Below are 24,434 nucleotides of genomic sequence, written 5' to 3'. Positions count from 1 at the left end.
GTTTCCCACTTTGGTTTTAAGCAGGGGAAGCGTGGACATTCTCCCATTCTGGGCAAAGGTTGTGTGTTCCCCTGTGCAATATTTCCTGGGGTTTGATAAACAGCACTTTGGGTGGGGACCACTTCCTAACCCGGTTTTCCGGTCTCTGTAACAATGGTAGCTCCTCGGTCAGTGTTTTCCTTCAACAAAGCCAGGGGTACTGTGAGGTGTGTTCTTTTGTAATCTGCTCCTTAAAACCAGGCTATTTAAGAATGAGGTGGATTTATATGGAGTGGTTGCTATCAGGTGAGCCATGCTACTTTTCCCTGCTCCAAGTAAAGTATATTTGAGAGCTGCACTGGAGGGTTTTAATTCACTCAGCTATGTACCTCGGAATCCCAACAGGGGACTTTGTCGCAGTGCACTGAAATGTCCTACAGTTGGGCCAGCCTTTTTGGTCCTGCCAGAGTAAGATTTGATGTTGTCTGCATAGAGCTGAAAGGTTAGGGAGAAAGAGTATCAAGTGAATCGAGAGTTGCATCTAAGCATTAAAGAGGCACAGTAAGAGCACAGAAACTTCTGCTACTTTCTCACAACGACTCAGAAGAACACTGGCTCATGAAGACCATAGCTCTACGATCATTGAGGAAAGAAGAAATCCATAGCAAAGCTTTGCCAAAGATTCCCAGAAAACAACTTCAGATCTGCTATCAAAGTCTTGGTCCACTACCACCTGGATAGTAGCAATGCCCTTTTAGAAGGCCTTCCTGCGAATACCCTGGCACCCCTGAAATGTGTCCTGCATGCTGCAGCAAGACTCAAAGATGACTCTGAACTGCACTGGCTCCCACTGCAAGCCGGTATCATCTTCAAATCATATTGTATCCTCTACAAGGCTTTCATCCTGAAGTCCCCAAGCTACCTCACTGAGAAACTGGGCATCTCCAGAGGCCTGCTATCCACTAAAAGTAAGGAAATGTGCAGACTTGAATTACGACCGTGCAGGAAAGAAAGAACCAGAACACAGGCCTTTGCTGTCTATGCTCAAAGACTCTGGAACCTCCTCCCTGTCAACATCAGATTTGCCCCATCATGTCTACAGTTCAGGAAACAGATCAAGACCCTCCTCTTCAAGGAATGACTTCTCCTTAACACCTAGATCCACACACCCTGCACGCCGCACCCTACCTGAAACTCTGGGATCTGCTTGCCGCTGTCTCCTCCCTTGGTTGCTTTTGGTTATATGGGATGTCATTGCTGAGAAAAAACATTGAGGGGTACTCGATATTTTTTTTAACCCACTGAACACCCTTCCCAACAAATTTTAGGACTGGTGAAATTATATAAACAAACTGCAGTCCTAGAATATTAGGGCAAAGTTTTGGATAGTGGGCTGAAAATAAGAATATCGAGTGCCCCTCGATGTTTTGTTCAGCAAAGAAATCACTGGGTACCATTCTTTGTAGAACCCTTGCTGCCAACTGTCCACCCTCGCCCTCTACGATTAGCTCCCCGTACATTTTTCCCTCTGCTTCCATCACTGTGCTCTGCCCCCTATAAGTCCTCCATTGCTTCCTGAAGCTAGGTCTGCACTCAATTAATACCCTAATAATAAGGTAGGTAAAAAAAGTTTTAAAAAGGGAGACGATAGTAATGATCTTTGGGGATGGATCAGACAGTGGTGATTTGGGGAGCAGTCTTACCACTTTTGGTTGGATATCCTTGATTTCAAAAGAGAAAGAAATTGAGCTGTTGTAAGCCTTTTTTTTAGATAGATGGCATGCTTTTCAATGTGATGTGGTTTGAAGAGATCAATGTACATTCTGAACAACCAAGTGGTCCTGTTAATTGATTCATTGGATTTAGTTTGATCAGTCCTTATCTTCTCCATATTGCAATTTTTTAACTCCATGCATAGATCTTGCAAGCCAATTTTTCTTTGGCTAATTATAACTGGAGTTCTGTTTATTTTTTTTAACTTTTCCAAATTAGATTGCGCCATTTGTTGCTGATTTTGATGCCAACTTATTTTAGGTAATCCATGGGGCAGAAAGATTGATCTAGTTATTTGCTTGTGTATTGATGCAGGGAGTGAAGTTGCAGCAAAGTTTACACTCATTGTTTGAACGATTCTCGCTTGATGAAGGGGACCTGCATCTGGGTCTGAGGACATGGGTGCTTGGAGGTAATGCCTTTGATGTGACATTGATCAGCGAGTGATCAGATCAATCTTCTGGCATAGAACCCTGGGCACATTCCAGCTAGGAACACCTATCTAGGTAGATCATTCACAAATTTGCTCATCTCTAATCAGAATTCAAGGTTGCAGGCACAAAGGATAACATAGGAGTTTGACAGCTGTATGTGCAAGGGGTTCGTATCATTTGGTTTTTGCTCAAAGAATACAGGGCCTTGTCCTCTTTCTGAAAGCAAGAGGACTGATCATACAGGGTCTGGTGATGATGGAGGGTGACATTGTGGGAAAGCTGCCGACACCACCTCTGACTTAACTTGAAGGTTAGAGTTGGACGACAGGCAGATTTCCTAAAGGAGGAGAAAATGTAGCTTCACTTCTAGAAGCCGGTTTGTTGGCTTAAGAGGATGGGAGGAGTTCCAGATGTTACGGTGTTCCTTTAGCAGGTCAGCTATTAAGGGAACACCTGTCTTGTTTGGACACATTACTCTGCCAGAACTTCCTTTTCTGCCAATGGTAGCAGGCAAACGAAGACCTAAGTGCACCACCACCTCGAAGACCCTCTCATGAAAGATCCTAATGCATGAGGTAAGCGCATCAGTCTTTTCTGCATACCCTAAACTTACCAGAGGCTGAGGTGCATGAAAAAGGGATCGGAAATGTGGTCAGAGTCGGCCATAAAGGAGGGAGGGTGGCAGTTCAGTGTTCTATATAGTGGTGAATGTGGCATAGGAACCCAGGTAAACGGTGTAGGAGGAAGTGTGGCTGAAAGTAACAGTGGAAAAGGAAGGAGCAGAGTCCGTGATTAGTTTGGCGCTTATCGAAGAAGTCCATCATACAACAGGATGACTGTTTTAATTACATCTGTCCAAAAAAAATATATATACCTTATACTGGTGAGAGGTGATAACCTGTGACAAGATCAGTTCTTCTAGCCCTTGTGAGACAGGCATGGTATCAAAAGAGACACAGACTCAAAAGTAACAGTTTGAAAACCTTTATTCTAAAACTTTGTAGGGTTGGTGTAATGACTAACTGGCCCTAGCTCTAATGGGGTTGTTCCATTAACTGATGCTTCTAAGGGCTGTTGATGTCTGCAAGTCCAAAACCAAAGTCTGTTTGCATCAAAACCTATGCTTTCCCTCACTCTTAAAACAAATGTGATGTTAGGTCTTCTTAAAGAAAAATGGTGGTTGAAAAAGAAAAGCAAACTTACGTCAGGTTTAGTTCGACGCAAAAGGGGTGCCCTTGGGATCTTCCAGGTAGGGCTCTTGCAGCAGGGCAATCCAGTTTACAATGTCTCAGGGTCTCTTGGGGTTCCCATCCCCAAGCTCCGACCCCTCTCGTTCCCAAAACAAAGAGTTAAAGTTCCTTTTAGGCCTCTCTGGGTTCCCTTCCCTAAGTCTAGGCCTTTCTTGTCTCAAAAAGTTCACTTAAAAGTTCAAACACAAAACACCAAATGGTCACCTTTTGAGGTCACCTCTCAAAGCACAGTTCTTTCTTGTGGGGGTTCAACAGACTTTCCTTCACTATGGAGGATTTTGCTCCCACTTCACTCAGTGTAGCTCCCACTTTTCCCACCTTTTATCAAGTGAAACAAAATGAAATGATTTTTTTTAATATCACGCTTGTACACAAGTGTTTAAGAGAGTGACCAAGCAAAGGGAGGGGAACAGGGAAGAACAAAAACAACCATTTTACTAGGCCCAGTGATATTGAGAACGCGCATGGGAAAGGGAAAAGGTGGAAGTGCATGGAAGGGGGGAGAGGTGGAAAGTGCGGAACAGAGAGAGAACAGAATGAATAAATAAGTAAAATAAATAGTTAAATAAATGTGGTAGTGCACCCATCAAGTGGCAAGTGCTAGGTTAAGCAGATAGGGTATATCTGATAAGTGCAGAAGAGAAGTGGGTGGGGGACTGTGTGGGTACAGATACAGACCCCAGTGTGAGGGGTGGTCCGGAGACAGTGCAGAAGGGTGGCAGGGTGAGCAGGTACCTAGGCCCGAAGGACAGAGGGTGGCCAGTTACATGATGCCGACAGAGAAAACAGATCAGCAGGGAAAAGAGGGGCAAAGGCAGAAGCGAAGAGGAAGGGCTTGAGGTGCTTCCGGAACCGTAGATGGTTCTCCTCAAGTTTCAAGGTGGTAGGGAGGGTGTTCCAAAGGGAGGCCCCAGCCGAAGACAGATCTACCCCAGCTTGTTTCTTTGAAAAACAACTGACCCTGAGGGAGTTAGAAGTAAAGGAGCGAAGGGCACGAGAAGGGAGGTATTTACAGAAGGACAGTTGGAGGTATTTTGGACCCAGGACCCAGAAAGTCTTGTGAACAAATGCAGAGGGTTTTTAATGTAATCCTTGCATCCATTGGGAGCCAATGAAGGGATTTCAGAGCTAGAGAGATACGACCCCAGGGCTTGAGGCCAAGGACAAGTCTCTCAGTCCTGTTCTGGATTAGTTGTAAATGGCGGAGAGTGGAGGCACGTAGATTTAGAAAGAGACTGTTACAGTAATCCAGCCTAGAGAGAACCAGAGCTTGGGAGACCGTAAGCTTCTGAGGGACGGAGAGGAAAGGCAGAGTACCTCTGAGGAGGTGCAGTAAGAAGTTTTACTTTTTAAAGATGTGTGCAAAGAAGGAAAGTGTGGAGTCGAAGATGACCCCAAGGTTCTTAGCCTCGCAGGTAGGAGGGCGGCCAAGGGAAGATGGGCAGAGAGTGGGGGGAAAAGGATGGTGAAGCTGTACCAATGAGGAGGATCTCAGTCTTGTTGGCATTTAGACAAAGATCGTTGGCAGCACACCAATTTTGAATGGCAATTAAGCAATCAGATGAGAGAAGGAGAAGAGGTGGCTGAAAGAAGCCTGAAAACGAGTTGGGTGTCATCAGCATAGCACTGAAAATTAGAGCAAAACATGGAAATGCAGTAGGCTAGAGTTGCCAGGTATTGGCTGAAAAGCCAGGGTGAGATATTAGACCCCAGGGGAACACCACAGGTAGAAAGGGAGTAAGAAGATAGGAAGGACCCAAGTTGTACCTGGGAGGGTCGATCAGAGAGGAAAGAGGTCAGCCAGGCCAGAGCTTGATCTGTGATGCCCAGGTTGTCACGTAGACAGTTGAGCAGGGTGGTATGGTTGACTGTGTCGAAAGCAGAGGTGAGATCATGTAGGATGAGGACAGATGGAATGTTAGAGTCAAGGTTGGAGAGCAGATCTTCACAGATGTTCAGGAGAGCAAATCCGTGCTTCTGGCAACTCTGAAGCCAGATTGGTGATCATGGAGAGAACCAACAGAATCGGAATGAAGGTTAAGTTGAGAGATGGCCAGCTTTTCCAGGAATGGCGCTGTACACATCCTTTTGTCAACACTGGGGCAGTATCTGAGACTTTCGAAAATGCAGGGCTTTTGCTCCTCCCCATGCGCAACCACTCCGATACCTGGCCCCTCTCCTTAAATTCTATCTTCATTCTGGCACCTTTTTCCTCTCTGTGCCTCTTGCACACTTTTCTGGCACCTTCTGCTTTGCCGTGCCTCTTGCACACTTCCTCTCAGTTTGCTTTGTGCTGGCCGCAGCCTTCTCACTTTTCCTTCTTTCTTTCGGCTAGCTCGCACCCTCGCTTTTCTTTCTGTTCTTCACAACTCACTGTTTCTGCTTTCGTGCCGCTCGCGCAACCTTTTTCTCTTGCTTTTCAATTATCGTGCGGCTCTCACAAAACTTACTGAGTAGAACTTCGCTGGCTGGCAGTTTCATCGAGACGTGTGTGTCGAGGTCAGGGTCTCACCACCTAACCCTCAGATACCCCTGGGACCTGTACACGTCCCGGGGAGGGGTGTGAGCAACCTGAAGGTGTCTCCCTGGCTAAACACCGGGGATCTGTCATCCAGGTGGCCAGGACACAGCCATCACTGTTGGATCCAGTTCCTTGGAGTGGACCAGTGAGGGAGTATCACCTGGATGGGGGCGTGGGTCCTTGGGGAGCGGGCCACAGACGGGTGAGAAGCGGTATCCCCTTCTTTCAACACCTTTTCTCCATCCTACCACGTAGGACATTCAAAATCACTGCCCCCCCTTTTTCCGACACAAACACTTTCGCACCACACACCAGAGAACGGACTAACAGCAGAGCTGTGTACCTGGTATGTCCTATTACAAGGGTCAGGAAAAGTCAGACAATTGATCAGAATCACACACACCTGATGGCCCTTTCCCTGATGGCCCTTTCCCTTCCCCACAGGGTTCCAAAGGTGGAGCAAGCGAGCACAGGACGTGCAAGGCAGACCGCACAACAAGACAGCTATCCAGACCCAGCAGTTCAAGAGGAGGAGAAAGGCAGCGAATATCGAGAGGCTGACGAGGAGAGACACGACCTTGCCCTTTCTGACGCAGACCCGCGGAACCTCCGCAGAGGGAATTTTAAGACCAAGGACAATAGCCCAAGTGTGCTGCAACATATGTCATCGGTACATGGACTGTGTTGACGCTGATAAGGGGGAGTGACGGAAACTCCTGCTACCGTGGTACCGGCCTGGATAGCAGCGAAGAAGAAAGCCAAGCAGTTATCACAGCGGGTGAGTCGAGGGGAGAGCGTATAAGAACCGGGCTGTGGTGAATTAAAGTCACAAAGTGGCAAAGTGAGAAAGTTCAAAGAACTGTAAAGTTGTAAAGGGGAGACCAGCTGCAGAGGGGGACCAGTGCCACATCGGTGCTGCTCCAAGAAACTCTGGTCGATCCCCATCTGAGTAAAACTAAGGAAACCAGAAGGCCGTAGGAGAGCCGCCAACATAGGTCAAGGTGGTCATACAAGGAGGTCAAGCAAAATCTCTGTACAGTCGAAAGTCTAATCTACTAACGATAAAGAAAGCAAGGGAAGTGAATCCCGCAAACATTGAATGGGAAGTTGGCAAGAGTGAACCCGACCGAGGGATGTCCAGTATGAACTGTTTGAAAAAACAAGAAGTGCACTGTCCAGCTTGTCATTTGGGGTCCGAGCCCAACCGAGGGAGAAACCAAGAGACATTATAAGGCAAAAAGAAGTGAACTATCCCACTTGTCATTTTGGGGGACTGAGCCCGGCCGAGGGAGATCCTGGAATGAAGCTATCACCCCAAGTCGATTAAAAGAAGGAGCTGTTATTTGATTTGCGAAGAACAATTTGTGAGGTGTCAGCGCCCGGAAGAGGCATAGACCAGAGGAACAAGTTACTTACCAACTGTAACGTTCTTTCGAATGGATGTTGCACCCACGTATTCCTCATCTTAGATATCTTGTCTCCCAGCTTTGCTACTTCGGAAAACATTTTTCACCAGAGGGCGCTGTGCTCGAAGCCACAGAGTCGTAGTCCCTCGAAGGGCCACCATTGAGCGTCGACATCATCCGCAGTATAAAGGGCTCGAGCTGCGCCCGTTAGCTCAGTTCTGTTTTTACAGTGTTAATGGTCGCATCAGTTGATCAGGCTTTCAAAGACCTTAGGCTCTTAAGGAAGTTTGAATGCAACTGCCGTAAACTGTACGGATGGGTAGGTTGGGAGGGTCGATGAGGAATACGTGGGAGGAACATCCAGTCGAAAGAACGTTACAGTTGGTAAGTAACTTGTTTTTCGAATGGATTGTGTCCTCCCGCATATTCCTCATCTTAGATAGGCTCCCAAAGCAGTAAGAATTTGGAGGAGGGAGTACCAGAGATTTCAATCATGGACTGAATGAAGGATGGCCTTTGCAAAGATAAGAGTCCAAGCAGTAATGTTTTATGAAAGTGTGCATTGATGACCAGGTGGCTGCCGCACAAATATCCTGCACAGGAACACCCCTCTGAAGAGCCGTGGCAGTAGCCATGCCTCTGGTTGAATGAGCCCTTAGCCCATCTGGGGGCTCCTTCCCAGCCAATTTGTAGCACTCTGAAATTGCCAGAATTATCCATCTGGATAGAGTCTGTTTAGACACTCCAAGGTCCAATTTGTGTCCAGTATATCCAACAAACAGTTGCTCACTTTGTCGGAAATTCGCTAGTCTAGAAATATAGAAAGTGTGAGCCCTTTTTGGGTCCAGTCTGTGCAATCTCTCCTCCTCTTTACTTGTGTGTGAAGGAGGGTAAGGTAATTTTCTGTGACAGGAGGAAATCATAAATTATTTTAGGTAAGAAGGATGGTTTGACCTTTAGATTGACATTGTCCTTATGGAAAATGGTGTGAGGCGGCTTACAAGAGAGCGCCTGCAACAAACTCACCCTCCGGGCTGTTCTAGCCGGTAGCAAAATTGTTTTCAAAATGAGGAGCCTTAACCGGCAAGAATGGAAAGGCTCAAAGAGGGCACACATGAGAAATGTTAAAACTAAATTTAAATCCCAGATGGGTACCTGAAAAGGTGTTGGAGGGTACACATTTGTTAGTCCTTTTAGAAACTGGGTAACTAAAGGCATTTTAAAATAAGAAACCTCTTCAGGAGCGCTTAAAAATAGATAGCGCTGCTAAATATCCTTTTATTGTACCAACTTGGAGTCCCAAATTGGCCAAGTGTAAAAGGAAAGAAAGTACTGTAGGAGTATTACATAAGAATGGATCCACATTCTTATCCTTGCACTAGTTACTGAACTTTTTCCAACGACACTGGTAGAAGGATTTTGTTGCTGGACTTCTGGCCAAATGCTAAATCTCCATTATGTCATCCAGGTGGTCCCAATCCTTATATCTCAGCCTCTCAGAAACCATGCGTGAAGGCTGAGTGTCTTGACCTCTGGATGGAGAACCCGACCTTCCTCTTGCGAGAGAAGATCCTCTCTTTGTGGAAAACGTATTGGAGGGCAGATGGGCATGTCCAGAAGGTCTGGGTACCACGTCCTCATGGCCCAATCATGGATTTCCTGAACTTTCTCAACCTCCTGATTACATGAGGAATCACGGGGACAGGAGGAAACGCGTATAGGAGTTGAAATTCCCAGTCCACCACGAACGCGTCCCTTAGAGCTCCTCTGAGGAAATTCCCTTGAGCAGTACAGTTCACACTTCCTGTTGACACTGGTCACGAACAGATCCACTTGAGGGGTTCCCCAAAGGGCGAAGATCTCTTGAAGGACTTTCTGAGCTAGTTCCCATTCGTGAGAAACTGCTCTGCCTGCTGAGAGTGTCCGCCGCTATGTTCTGCTCTCTGGCTAGGTGAACTGTCGACAGAGAGATTCCTTCTTGCATTGCCCAAAACCAGAGCTGCATTGTCTCTCTGCACAGTGGTGGTGACCCTACGCCTCGTCTCTTGTTGAGGTAGTACCTGGCCACTGTTTTGTCCCTCATTATCAGGACATTTTTTCCCTGTACAGAGGGCAGAAAGGCCTTCAGCGCTATTATGATTGCCCTCAGCTCCAAAAGGTTGGTGTGTAGTTTGGACTCGGATGGAGACCAACAACCGCTGATTGTCAGATCGTTGGTGTGGGCTCCCCACCCCGAGAGTGAGGCGTCCGTCACTACGGTTATCTCAGGCTATGGTTGCCAAAAAGATTCTCCCTTGAGGATATTTTCCTTGCCAGCCCACCATAGAAGATCTTAAGCTACTCTGGCCGGGACTTGGAAAAGATCTGACATATCCCCCGAAAATTGGGACCATCGAGTCCTGAGGGCCCATTGAAGGGATTTAATTCTCAATCTGGCCTCTGGCACCAGAAAAAAAGCAGGATGCCATGAGACCTAGCAACCTCAGAAAATCGAAGGCCGGCAGATGTTGGGCATTTTGAAACCTTGTTACCATCTGCAGAATGTGGTAAGCTCTCTCCTCGGGAGGCAAGGCTTTGCCCGAGGAAGTATCCAGGACTGCTCTGATGAATTGGAGCTTTTGGCGTGGAATCATTTGTGACTTCTTGTAATTGAGGGAGAAGCCCAGTCTGTGCAAGAAGTGGCAGGTCATGGTCAGATGTTCCTGGGCTCGTTTGGGTGAACTTGAACTGATTAGCCAATCGTCCAGCTAAGGGTAGACGTGAATTCCCCCCCTCTCCTGAGACTTGCTGCCACTACAGCCATCAGCTTGGTGAAAACCCTTGAGGCGGAGGTCAGCCCAAATGGCAGAACTCTAAACTGATAGTGAGAACCGCCAACAGCGAACCTCAGGTACTTTGTGCTTGAGATGGATTGGCACATGAAAGTAAGCATCCTGAAGGTCCAATGAAACCAGTCAGTTGAAGTTGAAGAGCCTGAAGGATCTGAGAAAGGGTCACCATCTTGAACTTGTCCTTCCTGAGGTATTTGTTCAAATTTCTCAAGTCCAAGATGGGTCTCAATCCTCCATCCTTCTTGGGAATGAGAAAAAAAGGGACTACTAACCCTTGTTCCTCTCCGCTACAGGTACATGTTCTATTGCACCTTTCTCTAGCAGGACTAAAATCTCCTGCACAAGGAGCGGGTCTGGAATGTTGACAGATTTGGTTCCCGGTGGATGATCTTGAGGTCTTTGTCGAAAAAGGAAGGCAGTAAATATGGGTCACTATCTCTAGCGCCCAGGTATCTGACGTAATGCCCCGCCATCCACTCATATACTGAGTGATCCTGTCTTCAACCGGGGTCTTGTGGGTCAAGACCTCAGAGTGGCTTTGCAGCGGCTGCAGCAGTGGCTGAGGAGGTAGTAGCCGCTGCTGGGGCTGATCTAGCACCTTTCCCTCTTCCACCACGAGGGGTTTTTCTCTGTTGACCTCTTTGACTGGCCTGTCCCTTCCCTCTTCCAAAGGAGGAGTAGAAACGAAAGGGACGGCTCCTCTAGGAAGATGACCCTACGTAGGAGTGTTGCTGAGGCTGCCTTATAGCAGCGCCGAGTGATTTAGCTTCCGCTTTAGATGTCTGCAGCTTCTCCAACCTCTCATCCGCCTTGATCCCGAACAGCCTGAAGCCGTCAAAGGGCACATTGAGTAACCTGGATTGAACGGGTGGTGCAAAAACAGATTTCCTCAGCCATGCAAATCTGCGTAGGACCGTGCTAGATGCCATGGACCTGCTTACACTATCAGCAGTGTCCAATCCTGACTGGAGGCATACCTCCATAGCCTCCTTTCCATCTCTTACTATTGCCAGGAAACTATCCTGTTCCTCGCCCTCCGCGATGTGTTCAGCCGCTGATGTCATACAGTCCCACAGGGTGTATGTTAACCTTGCCAGAGTGCAAGTTACATTCGTAGATTTAAGGGCCATGCTGCCAGAAGAGAAGACTTTCCGGGCCCAAGCATCAACTTTTTTGTTATCCCTATCAAGTGGCATCGAAGGGTAAGCTGACTGTCTAGTGGAGGTTGCAGCTTGTACCGCCAAGCTTTCTGGCGAGGGATGCTTTGACAGGTACTCGGGATCTGATGAGGATGGCCTGTACTTCCCTATAAACGTTTTATTTACTGCAGGCCCAGAGTCTGGGGTATTCCAAATTGCCATCACCCTTTTTTGCAATGCCTTATGGAAAGGGAGGACAGGGTCACTTTGAGGTCCCTCATTAAGGATCTGTCATATCGTCCTGGTCAAACCTTGGGGAAGGTGTTTTCCATCCCATGAAGTCAATGACTCTTCCCATTAGGTTTCTATACCCATGATCTGCAGGGTCTGGCTTCTCAAACTCTACTTCAGTGGAAGTATCTAGGCCACTGGCTGTTTGAAGGCAATCATAAAGATCAGCCATGTTAGAGTTTGGGGCTATCAACTTCAAGAACCTCTTTAGTTCCAAATCTAACCCCAGCTGAAGTAACATCCTCTTCAGAGGATTTCTCCTCAGAGGACATAGATCTAAAAAATTCGTGCCTGGGTTGTGGATGGAAGATCTTCTGTGGTGAAAAGAGTGCCATTGATCTAGGCTTTGACAAAGTCGTCGATTTTGGCATCGGAATTAAAGAATGCCTTGACAAAGGCGTCGATGATATAGACGCTGGCTTCGACAGTTCGAAGGAGGCTTCGACGTTGTCGAGGGCAGCCTTGATGCCGTCGCAGGAGGTATCAATGCCATCTTTGGCGGTGGCCTCAACGTTGTCGAAGGCTGTGTCGAGTCGATATTCAACTTTGAGGTAGATGCAATTTCGTCAGCCGTCACCCCCGATTTATGCACCAGTGGTTTCACTCTTTTTTCATGAGGTGTCGGAGAGCTTTCCCCCGATGACACCCTCGACTTTTTGTCGGATCTCGCGTGCCTGGTCTTTGATCTCCCTCCGTCACACTTGGAGTGGGCAAAGGTATGATCTTCACGCTGCTTTTTCGAGGGGGCCTGGGCTGCAATCTCGAAAATGTTTAGCATCGAAGCCCTAAAGGCCTCCCATTTTTCAGGGGAATCGTGCTTGGAAGGGTAGGATACGACCCTTCTGTCAGACGAGGAGGAAGAAGATCTATGTCGTTGCTTCTTCGATTTTTTGGACGAAGAAGATGAAGATTTCCTCAAGCGACTTTTAGAACTCGATCTCCTCGAACCCGTCTCGAGACTTTCCACTCGACACTCCAGAATCTCTTTGTCTTTTTGAAGATTTATAAGATTCCTCCCCCACCACCAGCTTACCTTTCCGTTCCTTAAGATCCTTATTGGACATAGCCCGACAGGAACCACACTTGACGACCCAGGGCCCAAACACCAAAGGCAATTATGATGGGGGTCGGTAATCGGCATTTTTTTTTTCCACACTTTTGACTTTTTTTAAAACCCGTATTGGGTCTGGATGGAGTCCATGAAGAGGACATTTTGTCCAAAAAAAACGGATGCGCCGTTTTGTGACACGAAGCAGTGCTCGGAAAAATGGAACTGAGCTAACGGGTGCACCATGAGCCCTTAATACTGTGGATGACACTGACGCTGACGGCCCTCGAGGGACTACTACTTTGTGGCATTGAGCACAGCGCCCTCTGGTGATTTTCTTATTTCCGAAACAGCAAAGCTGGGAGACAAGATATCGAAAATGAGGAATACGTGGGACGACACAATCCATTCGAACTTGGTGTTTGTTTGATGCTTTTCTTGATAATCCCATCAGGCCCACAGGACCAGGAAACCACAACACCAAAGGCCTCAATATCGATAGGAACCGTTTTAGGATCCAAGCCCGGAAGAGGGAGATCTGAGGGGTGAAAACCTATCACCCAAACTACCAAGGAACAAGGTTCAGCGCCCAGAAGCGGGGCACCCACGGGTGAAGAATCTTCACCCAAAGCAAAATCAGGAAACAAACTTTAATTTTGTTGAAGGAACTTTTGTTTTGGTATTTGAACACATCAGGCCTTCGAAAGCAAGAGACTTTCAAGGAAACAAGACTTGCCATCGACGGTCCCAATAGCTGCAAGTGGAACTGTCGACTCGTGCTGGAAAAGCTAGAGTGTGTGTGCTGTGCTCCAAGGTCCCACCTTATCCCGTGCTCAAAACATGGGGAAGGAAGATCCAGGCTAACACATCCCGACATATTATTTTTAAACACTTCTTGATTTTCTTAAGATCTATCCCACACACTTTTTTGTATTAGTTGTATTGTGTGGCAATAGGTTTCTTAGTATAGGCCCTTTTATTTGACACAAATCCACAAGGACTGCCTTATTTTTCATTTGCTGGTCGACGCTTGCTCCCATCTTAAGGTTTAGATTAGGCGTTTTTTCCAACCTGCATAAAGTTTATTAAACACCCTTAAACTGCGATCACTTGTTACTGGGATCACTTGTTACTGTCTTTACTGCGGTCACCATGAGTTCCTTAAAGGGGGAGGGACCCGAGCACTGGCCTACACTTGGCCAACAGGTCACAGCTTCCCCAATTTGGCTCCAAGGAGAGACAGCTTCCTCGCCACACTGCAACCTCTTTCACACATCGGGTCAGCGTCCTGGCGTCCCTGGCTTCTACATTCCATCCAGCAACACCAACTCACTCTTTTACTCTGCCAGAACTCCACCTTCTATTTCTTAACTGAGGGTCAATTGGAGTCAGGTGTTTATGGTTAGTGTCAAGTGACTGACCCTGCCTGACTAATAAAGGGACATGTTAGTGGTTGAACGAAGGCCACTCTATCCATCTTCCTCTTCATAGTACTGTTCCTATGGGTAATCTTTCTAACTCTTAGTTCACTCTTCCTTGTCCCAGTACATGTAGGAAATGGGGATGGGGGGAGATGGGATGAGAATGAAAATACCCCATGAAGGCTAAGTGAGAGTACGCTGATCTAAAATTGGAAAATGGGGGAATACCATGGCCCAGTAACCTTGCCGGTAAAACCGGCAGGTAGCCGCCGGACCCGTAATTATTCACTGGCACCTGACTTGCCGGAAACACTGGGGCATGACAACCACGGCGGTCCAGTAAGTCAGGCACCAGTAATTTTAAATCCCCATTCCCATTTGAGTCCTATAGGGCGGTACGGCACCCAGGCGCAGACCCGTAATTTGCCCGTCCAGAAACAATGGTTGTTTCTGGACCTGCAAGCTTGTAATGAGGGCCCATGTCTCGCCCTTAGGCATTCTGAGGTTTAATGTCCTTTGACTTTGCTTAACATAAAACTACAAATTCTGCAACAACCGCTGACGTGCACAAGTGAGGGGGTGCCAAGATGATCCAGTGGTAGGGGGTACTGAAGCAACGAGACACAATGTTCAGTAATCTTAGATGTACTCTGTAGGTGAAGATTTACTACCCATGCCTACAATGGGAGCTTAAATACTGGTAGGGTCAGAATAATGCTGTTCTGGTACCTCAGTATTGACCCTGGTAAACAACTGAGAAGTGAAGGAATCTTGAGACAACCTAGGTATTTGGCACCCTTGCAGTACAGGAATAGGTCACTATAATCTCTGCCAGATCGGAGGCACAGAACAGCATATGTGTTTTCGTCACATGTGGATTGGTTGTGCAGAGCAGACTAGTTGTGGTGCACTACAAAATAGTGGTTTACGGGGAAAGTCATTACATGTAATGTTGACTGGCTAAGCTATAAAAAGCCCCAACTTCAAAATGGCAACCAATACAGATTCACAGTGCATGCCACTGGTCATGACTTACCCAATAGGGCGGGGTTCTTTGAAACTCAATACCAAAGTAATCGGTCTCCATCAAGTTCAGATGTGTGTATACCTTAGTCAGCAGTTCTTGGCCTTCGCTCTTTAACTAGAAATATGAAAACAAATAGAATATCAAAACACTGTAACATACCCCTAGAGCAAAGTACAGTTACACTTGTTCTAACCTTGTGTGGAGACTGCAGATTATGGCTTTGCCAATGTAGAATGTATCCAAATATAAATACATGTTTTACTGAAAAAGTTACCATGATGTTAGCACTGAAAAACATTATGCAATGCTGTTGTAGGGGTGAAACTACAAGACAAGACTTTCCAAGCAACATGAAATAGGACTAGACAAAGCAAATGGAACAAGTTACTTACCTGTAACTGTTGTTCTCCAGCATGGGTCTGGCATGGATTCACATGCTCATGAATATTCCCCGTCGTCAGGCTGGGAATCCTCGGTAAAGAAAAATCAGTATCAGTTTCGTTTCTGATCGGTCTTTCGTAGTAGTAACCAATCACTGATCTCTGTGTCATACTGACCACAGCCAATGACTGCCATCTTCCTAAGCCCCGCCTCTGGCAGCCATCTTCAGATTTGGTAGCACGTGAAGTGGCAGTATGACCGAAGAGCCGCAGAGGGGTAGGCGGGAGGGTTTGCATGTGAATCCATGCCAGACCCATGCTGGAGAACAACAGTTACAGGTAAGTAACTTGTTCCTTCTCCAGCATAGGGTCTGGCATGGATTCACATGCTCATGAATATAAGAATACATAGCAGTACACACATGCACAATCACGGGAGGTGGCAAAAAGGCTCAACATTAAGCAATACAAAAACTCAACATTAAGCATCTCTTACCTCCTCACCAGGCTCACCTTAAGCGAACAGGTTGCGCAGCACTGCTTGGCTGACCTTGGACTCCTCCCTGGAATCCCGATCGACGCAGTAGAATCTCGTGAAGGTGTGCGTCGACCTCCACGTAGCGGCCCTGCAGATGTCCAGCAGGGACACACCAGATAGGAACGCCGTAGTAGCAGCGATCGCTCTGGTCGAATGGGCTCTCGGACGGCCTGGCAGCGGTCGGTTAGCCAACCGGTGGCAGTGCATGATGCAGCCGGAGAGCCATCTGGAAATAGAAGTCTTTGAGAGAGCCTTCCCTTGATTCACAGGTCCAAAGTTCACGAATAGCTGTGATGTCCTCCGAAAACTCTTCGTGCGGTCCACGTAGAACTTCAGCGCTCTAGCCACATCCAGCGAGTGCAAAGTCCTCTCGGCCGGCGACGAAGGAGACGGGAAGAAAACAGGTAACACCAGGTGCTCGTTAAGATGGAAGTCCGACGGCACCTTGGGCATAAAGGAGGGGTGCGTCCTGAGCACCACCCTCGAGGTATGGAAAGTCAAGTACGGTGCTTTGCAGGATAGGGCCTGGATCTCTTCCACTCGTCGTGCGGAGGTAATGGCCACCAGGAATGCAGTCTTCCACGACACAAACTTCTTCGGTGCGGAGTGCATCGGCTCGAATGGGGGCCCAATGAGCCTGGTCAGCACCACGTTCAGTTCCCACGCCGGGGCCGGGGCCTTCACCGGCGGGAACGACTGGAACAGTCCTTTCATAAACTCTTTTACCAGTCGATGGGACCACAGGGACGTCCATCCTGTGGTTCTGGTATATATGGAGCTCGCCGCCAGATGAATCTTAATGGAGGCATGGGCTAGCCCAGCCTTCGCCAGCGATAGCAGGTACGGCAGCACTTGAGGGTCCGTAATCCGTAGGGGGTTGATCTTCTGTGCCCGGCACCAGATAGAGAACCTCTTCCACTTGTGACCATAGCATTTGAGAGTCGAGGACGCCCTGGCCTTTGCAAGAACCTCTCTGCAGTCGGCCGGTATATCGTACCCTCCAAACTCTAGCGCTGCAGGAGCCAAGCCTGCAGGTTCAGCGACGCCGGGTCGTGGTGGAAGATGGCGCCTCCTTATCTGGAGAGAAGATCCGCGTCCGCCGACAGCTTTATGGGAGGGGACGTTGACAAGTCCAAAAGGTCCGGGAACCAGATCTGCCTCGGCCACGCCGGTGCGACAAGGATCATCCTGCACCGGGACCTCTTGAGCTGGTTGATGAGTCGAAGCAGCAACGGCAAAGGAGGGAACGCATACAGGTATAGGCCGTCCCAGGGGAACGAGAACGCATCGCCCATGCTTCGCTGCTGGGGAAACCTGCTGCGAACCTCCGGCACTTCGAGTTCGTCGCTGTTGCGAACAGGTCGATTTGGGGTTTGCCCCATCGTCGGAAGAGTTGATCCACCTGATCCTGGCGCAGCTCCCACTCGTGACATGCGCGCAGCTCCCTGCTGAGCGAGTCGGCGATGGTGTTTCTTTCTCCTGCCAGGTGGAAGGGAACCAGGAACATCCCCTGGGCGACCGCCCAGTGCCACAGATCCTGTGCCTCCTTGGATAGGGCTGGGGATCTGGTGCCTCCCTGCTTCCGTATGTAAAACATTGTCGTGGTGTTGTCTGTGAAGATCCGCACCACCTTGCCCTTGAGCGACGGGAAGAACGATTTGAGAGCCCAGAACACGGCTTGTAGTTCCAGGATGTTGATGTGCAGGAGCTTCTCCTCTGGGAGCCAGAGGCCTCTTGCGTGGAGATCTCCGGTGTGGGCGCCCCAACCTTCCAGGGAGGCGTCCGTCGTCACCGTCTCCTGGTACGCCGGCGTCTGAAAGTCCTTGCCCGCCGTGAGGTGCGCTCGAACGCCCCACCACTGAATCGCCCGCCGGAACACCTCGTTGAGGGGTACCCTGTCTTCGAAGGTGCCCGTCGCCTGCATCCAACGGGCGTCGAGGAATTCTTGAAGAGGGCGCATCCGTAGTCTGCAGAGGCGCACCAGCTATATGCAAGAGGACATCATCCCCAGGAGGGACTTGATGGACCTCACCCTGGCCACGTCCGTAGCTAGCAGGCGCTGCACTTTGCCCAGAATGGTCTTCGTCCGTTCTTCCGACGGTGCCGCCAGGCGCCTCACTGTATCGAGCTTCGCTCCCAGAAACAGGGCCACCTGCGACGGCACCAGGTGGGACTTTGGGTAGTTTATGGCGAATCCCAGCTCTGTGAGTAGCTGGACGGTCCTCGCAGTGTGTTCGACGGCGAGTTCCCTCGTCCTTGAGCGGATGAGCCTGTGGTCCAGGTAGGGGTAGACGTGAATCCCCTGCAGGCGCAGCCGCGCCGCCACAGGTGCTAGGCACTTGGTAAAGACCCTGGGGGCCAACTTCAATCCGAACGGCAGTGCTCTGAATTGGTAGTGGCGTCCCTGGACGACGAACCTGAGGAACTTTCGGTGACTTCTGAGGAGGGGAACGTGGAAGTAAGCATCCTCCAGGTCCAGCGACGATAGGAAGTCGCCTTCCTCCAGCTGTCCCAGCACGTGCTGGAGGGTGACCATCCTGAACTTTTGTGACCTGATGTATTTGTTCAAACGACGAAGGTCCAGGATGGGGCGCCAGCCGCCCGTCTTCTTCCTGACGAGGAAGTACCTTGAGTACACCCCGGAGCCTCTTCGGGACGGGCTCGATGGCGCCTTTTCCTGAGCATCGCCCCGACTTCCAACAGCAGTTGCGGGACGTGATTTTCCTTCCTGGCCATAGGTGGAATGTGAGGGCACTTCTTCAGGAATTCGATAGTGTCTCCTCTTGCCAGGGTCTCCAGCACCCAACGATCGGTGGAGATGGACTTCCACACGCCGACGAACTTCGTCAGCCGGCCTCCCACCGGGGTGCTTTGGTGGGGGCCCGAGGCCACGGCAGGTTCAGTCCTGCTTGGAGGTGGTGGCCTTGCCACCCTGGCCACCTTGCCGACAGCTGCGAGGCGCTCCCTGCTTGCCGCGACCCCTGTAGGCCTCCTGAGACGAGGAGCGTGCCGCCTGGCGGTAGGACGACAAGCCACCGCTGGATCCCTTGGAGGCCCCCTGTCTGCTTCCGGAGCTCCGAAAAGGGCCGTCGTTGCTGAAAGGCTCCTAGGGCGCGGGCCATCTCCGTGTCCGTCTTTATGGCTTGGAGGGATTCGTCCACCGCCTTCCCGAACAAGTTGCTGCCGTCGAACGGCATGTCCAACACCCTGGCCTGGACGCCCTGACGGAGGTCGGTCGCCCGGAGCCAACCCCGTCGTCGTAGGCAAACTCTGTTGCCCAGCTGGCGGAACCCGGTATCAGCAATATCGGTTGCCACCGTTATGGCGTGGTCCGACGCCACCTCGCCTTCTTGGAGTATTTCCAGGGCCTCGGACCTCTTGTCGTCCGGTAGGAAGTCCAATATGGGGGCCAGCTTAAACCAGAGCTCCCTGTCGTAACGGGCCACGATCGCCAGGGTGTTGGCCGCTTTGATCGTCGTCGCCGCCGACGAAATGACCCGTCGCCCCATGGCGTCCAACTTCCTAGCCTCACCGTCCGGAGGGGAATTCGACGTTGAGGCTCCTGACCCCGCCGCTTTCTTCTTCGCCACCGCCGAGACGACCGAGTCTGGCGTTGGCTGGGCCCTGAGGCACAGGGGAGCGGTTTCGGGGACCCGGTATTTCTTCTCGTACCGGTCCCGTTTGGCTGGTGCCATGGAGGGGTTCTTGAGTACCGACAGGCCCTCCTCCCAGATGTCATCGATTAGAGGCACCGCAATGACAGTCTTCCTCTTGGCCTCCCGGCGCTGATAGAGGAAACCTTCCTTGTTCTGCTCCTCCGGGCAGAGCTGGAACAATTCGGACACCCTGGCGATCATGGCGTGGAATGAGCCAATCTCGTCGGGCGGAGAGGCCCGAGCGACGGGAGACTGGAGACCTGTTCGGTCGTCGTCGCCCTCAGAACCCGTCGTTGAGCCCACCGCACCGTCATCTCCCGACTCGTGGGAGGATGAGGAGGGAACTGTAGGCCTTACGGGGGCGAGTGGAGGAGAGGGTTGGGTCCTCCGTCGTTTGTTCTGAGGACTTCCCGACGGGCCAGGTTGCGGGTCCTCCGGCCTGGGCCGTGGTAATCTCGTCCTTATCACAGAGCATAAGGACTGGATCGCAGACAAAATGGCCGCCGAGCTATCCTGAGGCCTAGTTTCCGGCTGCGCCGGAAGGGAAGGCTGCTCTTCCTCGCCATCGTCGTCTTCCTCGGTTATCTCCCGAGGATCTTCCTTACGGGATCGAACCTTCTCGCATTGGACTTCGAGATTCCTCACGGCCTCGGTCAGTTCCTCCTCCGAGGCTGACTCCGAGCTCGAGGAGGCTACCGTGCCCCCCTCGCTTCTTCCATCATGGTGGCAATGACGATGGGCTGAAAAGAGGATTCCCTCCTTGGCGGCAGGGAAACTCTAGTCCCGGAGGCAGTCTCCGCTGGCGGGGTCTCTGCCGGCTTGGCCAGAGTCGCCGCGATCGCCTCGATAGAGGCCTTTGCCTGCTGGGTAGGGGCTTTCACCACCTTAGGTGCGTCCCGGGCCTTCTCCTTAGGGGGAGGGGCGACGCCTCGCTCCCCCTCTCCCGAGATCGGACGGGGCTTCTCCCGAAGCTTACCCGGGGTCTCGGACTTCCTCTTCCCCGAACCGGAGCGCTGGCTCGTGGTTGGCGGTGCCGGGGAAGGTGCGCCCTGCCTGGCGACCGAAGAGCCCGACCTTTCGGCGCTCCCGGAGCCAGCGGACTCGCGGTGCTTGGCCTTGTGTTGGGCCCCCATCGCCGGGGCGCCCGCACAGGACTTAGAAGCCCGCTCTGACCCTTTCTTCTTCTTCTCACCCGCTGAGCCCTTCTCCAACCAGCTGGCGAGACGGGATCGACGGTCCCTCATGGTCCGCTCCGACAAGTTCTTGCAGAACTGGCAGTCCTTCTCTACATGAGTCTTGTCCAGATGAAGACAGAGGCATCGCGAATGCTCGTCCTCCTTAAACACATTCTGCAGCCCACATCCAGGGCAGCTGCGAAACAGCTTGGGTCCGGGTGACGAACTCGCATCTTGGGCCATCTCGAAGTAGGCCGCAAATCTTCTGGAATCCTCCAAAAGGTTGATTCGACGAAATCTTCACCCTTGAGGGGCGTAGGAAAATCCCGCAACGGGTACCCGTTAACGGGAGTAGAAACGGTGGAGCTTGAGGCTCGATTAACCGAAAAAAGTGAAAATTCACCTGAAAAAGCACGAAAACGCAGCAAAAAGCTCGAGAGCTAAGCACGAGGAGTCCCAACAGTAGAACGTGCGGTAAAAATCTGAAGATGGCTGCTAGAGGCGGGGCTTAGGGAGATGGCAGTCATTGGCTGTGGTCAGTATGACGCAGAGATCAGTGATTGGTTACTACTACGAAAGACAGATCAGAAACGAAACTGATACTGATTTTTCTTTACCGAGGATTCCCAGCCTGACGACGGGGAATATTCATGAGCATGTGAATCCATGCCAGACCCCATGCTGGAGAAAGTGTATTCTTTTTTGCGAAACATACCTACAATGGCCGATTATGAAAAGTTGACTATCTTGAGCGGCTATCAGAGTATCAGGCTACTTGGTGTCAACAAACCTATCCGCTTTTCTCTTCAATCTCTATAGGGGTCCTCTCCCAGCACTTATACGCTCACACAAATTCACCTGCTACAACTATAGTGCCGACACAAAAATCATCCTTAAAATCCCCAGGTCTGTCTCTACCCCCCACCCTGACCTCGCATCCTGCCTCACTGACATGGATTGTTGGATCACAGTTAACGACCTCCTACTGAATCCATGAAAACCAGATTTTATTCTCTACCGAAAGACAGCTCTTTTACATCAACCAAACCTATGGCCCCCCTCCCTAGGCACCACCCCACGCCATGGTCCACTCATAAACCTGTGTTGTATGATGGACACTGACCTGACTATCATACTACATTAACACTGTCTAAATTCTGCTAATCACGACATACTTAAAACGCATCTACCCTCATCTCTCCTACCCGCACAGTGTGAATGCAATCATGGCCATTGTCCTCTACCAACTAGACTACGCCAACTCCCTATACCTGAGCGCCCCTGCTCATCAACTCAAAGCTCAGATGGGTCCAGCAATCTGCAGATAGGCTCCTCCTCGCTCTAAGTCCCAGAGAGCGCATCGTCCCTGCCCTCTGTGTCTGCCACCGAATCCCGGTCGGATATCGTGTCACTTTCAAAGCCATGTGCACCACTCACCGAGCCCTACACAAGACAGGCCCAAAATGCCTAAATACATAAATAAATAAATAAAAGAAATCACCCACTACCATCCCAATAGAACGCTGCGTTCAAGCACTGCTATCCTCCTGGTGATCTCCTCTTTCAAATCAACTACTCCGGTACGCTCTTAACATTTTCAAAGCACCCACCCACATGCCTGCTTGACATGGGTAACTAGTAGGGACCTGGCCACCCCTACCCAACTTTGCTTTGGTTAAAATGCACACACACACATTCCAAACTCCTGTGGTGAATTTTCCCATACCTGGACTCTGATCCCTGAGGGTGTTCAACCTACAGCACGTTGGGGCCATAGCAATGGTGAAAGGAGCTATACAAATGATGATAATTGTGACTAGGATGAATGTAGAACATAATCACTAACAAAGAGGTCTGGCCTTTTCATCAATTAGTTGAAATGTAGTCATGAATGGGAACTATATTTTATCAACCGAATCTGATTAAGCCAAACCTACATGAACAAAGGAAAATAACATTCATAAATACATTTTGCAACAAAAATATTGAGGAGTCCTGATTGGTCTGATTTCATATTCAGTCTTTTGTTCACCCCTACTGGCTCTTAACTTCTAGTGTCAAATGGGTTGGATCGTCGTTGTGGAAAAGGGATGAATTCCATGGATTTGTCACATATGGCATACATTTAGTTTAGAGCCATCACTCAATGGTCTCAGATACACCTTAATGCATCTTCAGGTGGCACAAAAACTAGGATAACTGAACACAACTGAACACATATAACCTAAAGTCGGTGTAGACTGCTTGTTATAAGAAGAATGTCAAGAAAACAAGTTTTGTACACGTACTCATATAAACATATGAAAGAAAATAGTTATTTTCTTTAACTGTCTGAAATGTATTAACTTGAGATACACAATAAATATCAAGGATAACATTTATAAGAAGCCTGAAATGTTTCAGTCCCCCAAATGTGTGCAGAACCATATTCCATGGAATGCAGCAATAGGGTTGGTCTGAAAAGAATGCATTCTAGATCTACAAGAGATGGATGCAAGGGATTTGCTTTACATAGCATAGAAAAACATTTATCACGCAGACTGTATGAGAAGGGAAACAAAAATAATCTTGAGGCAGGTAGTGTCTCAAAAAAACAAATTTAATTGTGAGTAGGACTTAGTAGAAAAGGATCACCATTAACCTAGGTGAACTTCCTATCACTGTGTCATACCAGATCTTGACAAACTCACCTACCGGATGATGGGAGAAAATTAGAAACAATATTTTATTCTCTGAAGATCTGAATTAAGATTTGATTGGGTCAATATCTGTTAATTCTAGACAAAATAAAGGAGCTGCACTCAGTTGATAAAAAGGGTGCCATGCCACCCAGAGTAGATCTGTAAATATCATCTGGTAAGCAGACTCTAAACCCCTTGAGCTAAAATTCTCATGCTGCCCTTTGTTAATACAACATGGTAACTGCAGCCTGGGTCGAGAAGGATAAAAAGAGCTGGATTATGCAGATGAACTCACAGAAGAGTGGACTGATGAATTTCATTTGAGGTCTAAATATTTCCCTCTACAATACTAGTCCTGGAAAATGCATGGGGTAGGTATTTTCTTTAGTATGGATTCTCTCATTCAGGAAGAGGCAAAGTGCAGGACAAGGAAGCTAGGCATGTCCTTATTAAGGGCCTCTGGGAGGAAAACAGTTAACCTTAACACCATTCCACACCCCTAATTCTGGACAAACACATGTTTAAAGTCTTCATTTACACATTGCTAAACTTTGCTTAAGGGGACATTTTTTGCAGTGATTTCAGCTTTGCCATGGGTTCAGCACTAGATCAACTAGCATCAGACCAATTGGTGTTTAGTAGGGATACAACAGAGTTCCTCACGCCACTTAAAGATTCAAGCTTATTTGATAAGTGGAAAATAATGCATCCTGGTACCCTTATTTCCAAATCCATAGGAATTAATCATGCATCGATTATTTTTATGGAAGTGCTCCAGATGTCTCACGTGCAACATATGAAAATCCAGCGTATTAATATTTAAAATCAAAATCAACGAAGCACATTGGACAAGAGGGTGCAATAACATGATTAGCTGGATGACC

General features: G+C 49.2%; 1 protein-coding gene across 3 annotated transcripts in view; it reads right to left on the bottom strand.

The window, feature by feature from the left end:
• Window positions 1–24,434, bottom strand: part of FARP2 (FERM, ARH/RhoGEF and pleckstrin domain protein 2) — a 4,051,843-nt gene that overhangs the window by 3,708,900 nt on the left and 318,509 nt on the right. For all 3 annotated transcript variants that reach the window (XR_011276033.1, XM_069618112.1, XM_069618113.1), the window contains exon 3: window positions 15,130–15,234. Coding sequence is in view for 2 of the 3 variants with exons in the window: in XM_069618112.1 (XP_069474213.1) it covers window positions 15,130–15,234 (105 nt within the window). In the remaining variant the exon portion in view is untranslated. The remainder of the gene's footprint in view (window positions 1–15,129; window positions 15,235–24,434) is intronic.

This window comes from Ambystoma mexicanum, chromosome 10 (assembly GCF_040938575.1).
Source record: "Ambystoma mexicanum isolate Mex_15411 chromosome 10, UKY_AmexF1_1, whole genome shotgun sequence".
In the NCBI taxonomy this organism is placed as follows: Eukaryota; Metazoa; Chordata; class Amphibia; order Caudata; family Ambystomatidae; genus Ambystoma; species Ambystoma mexicanum.
The sequence above is the reverse complement of the archived record's forward strand: the minus strand, read 5'-3'. Positions and strand labels throughout refer to the sequence as shown.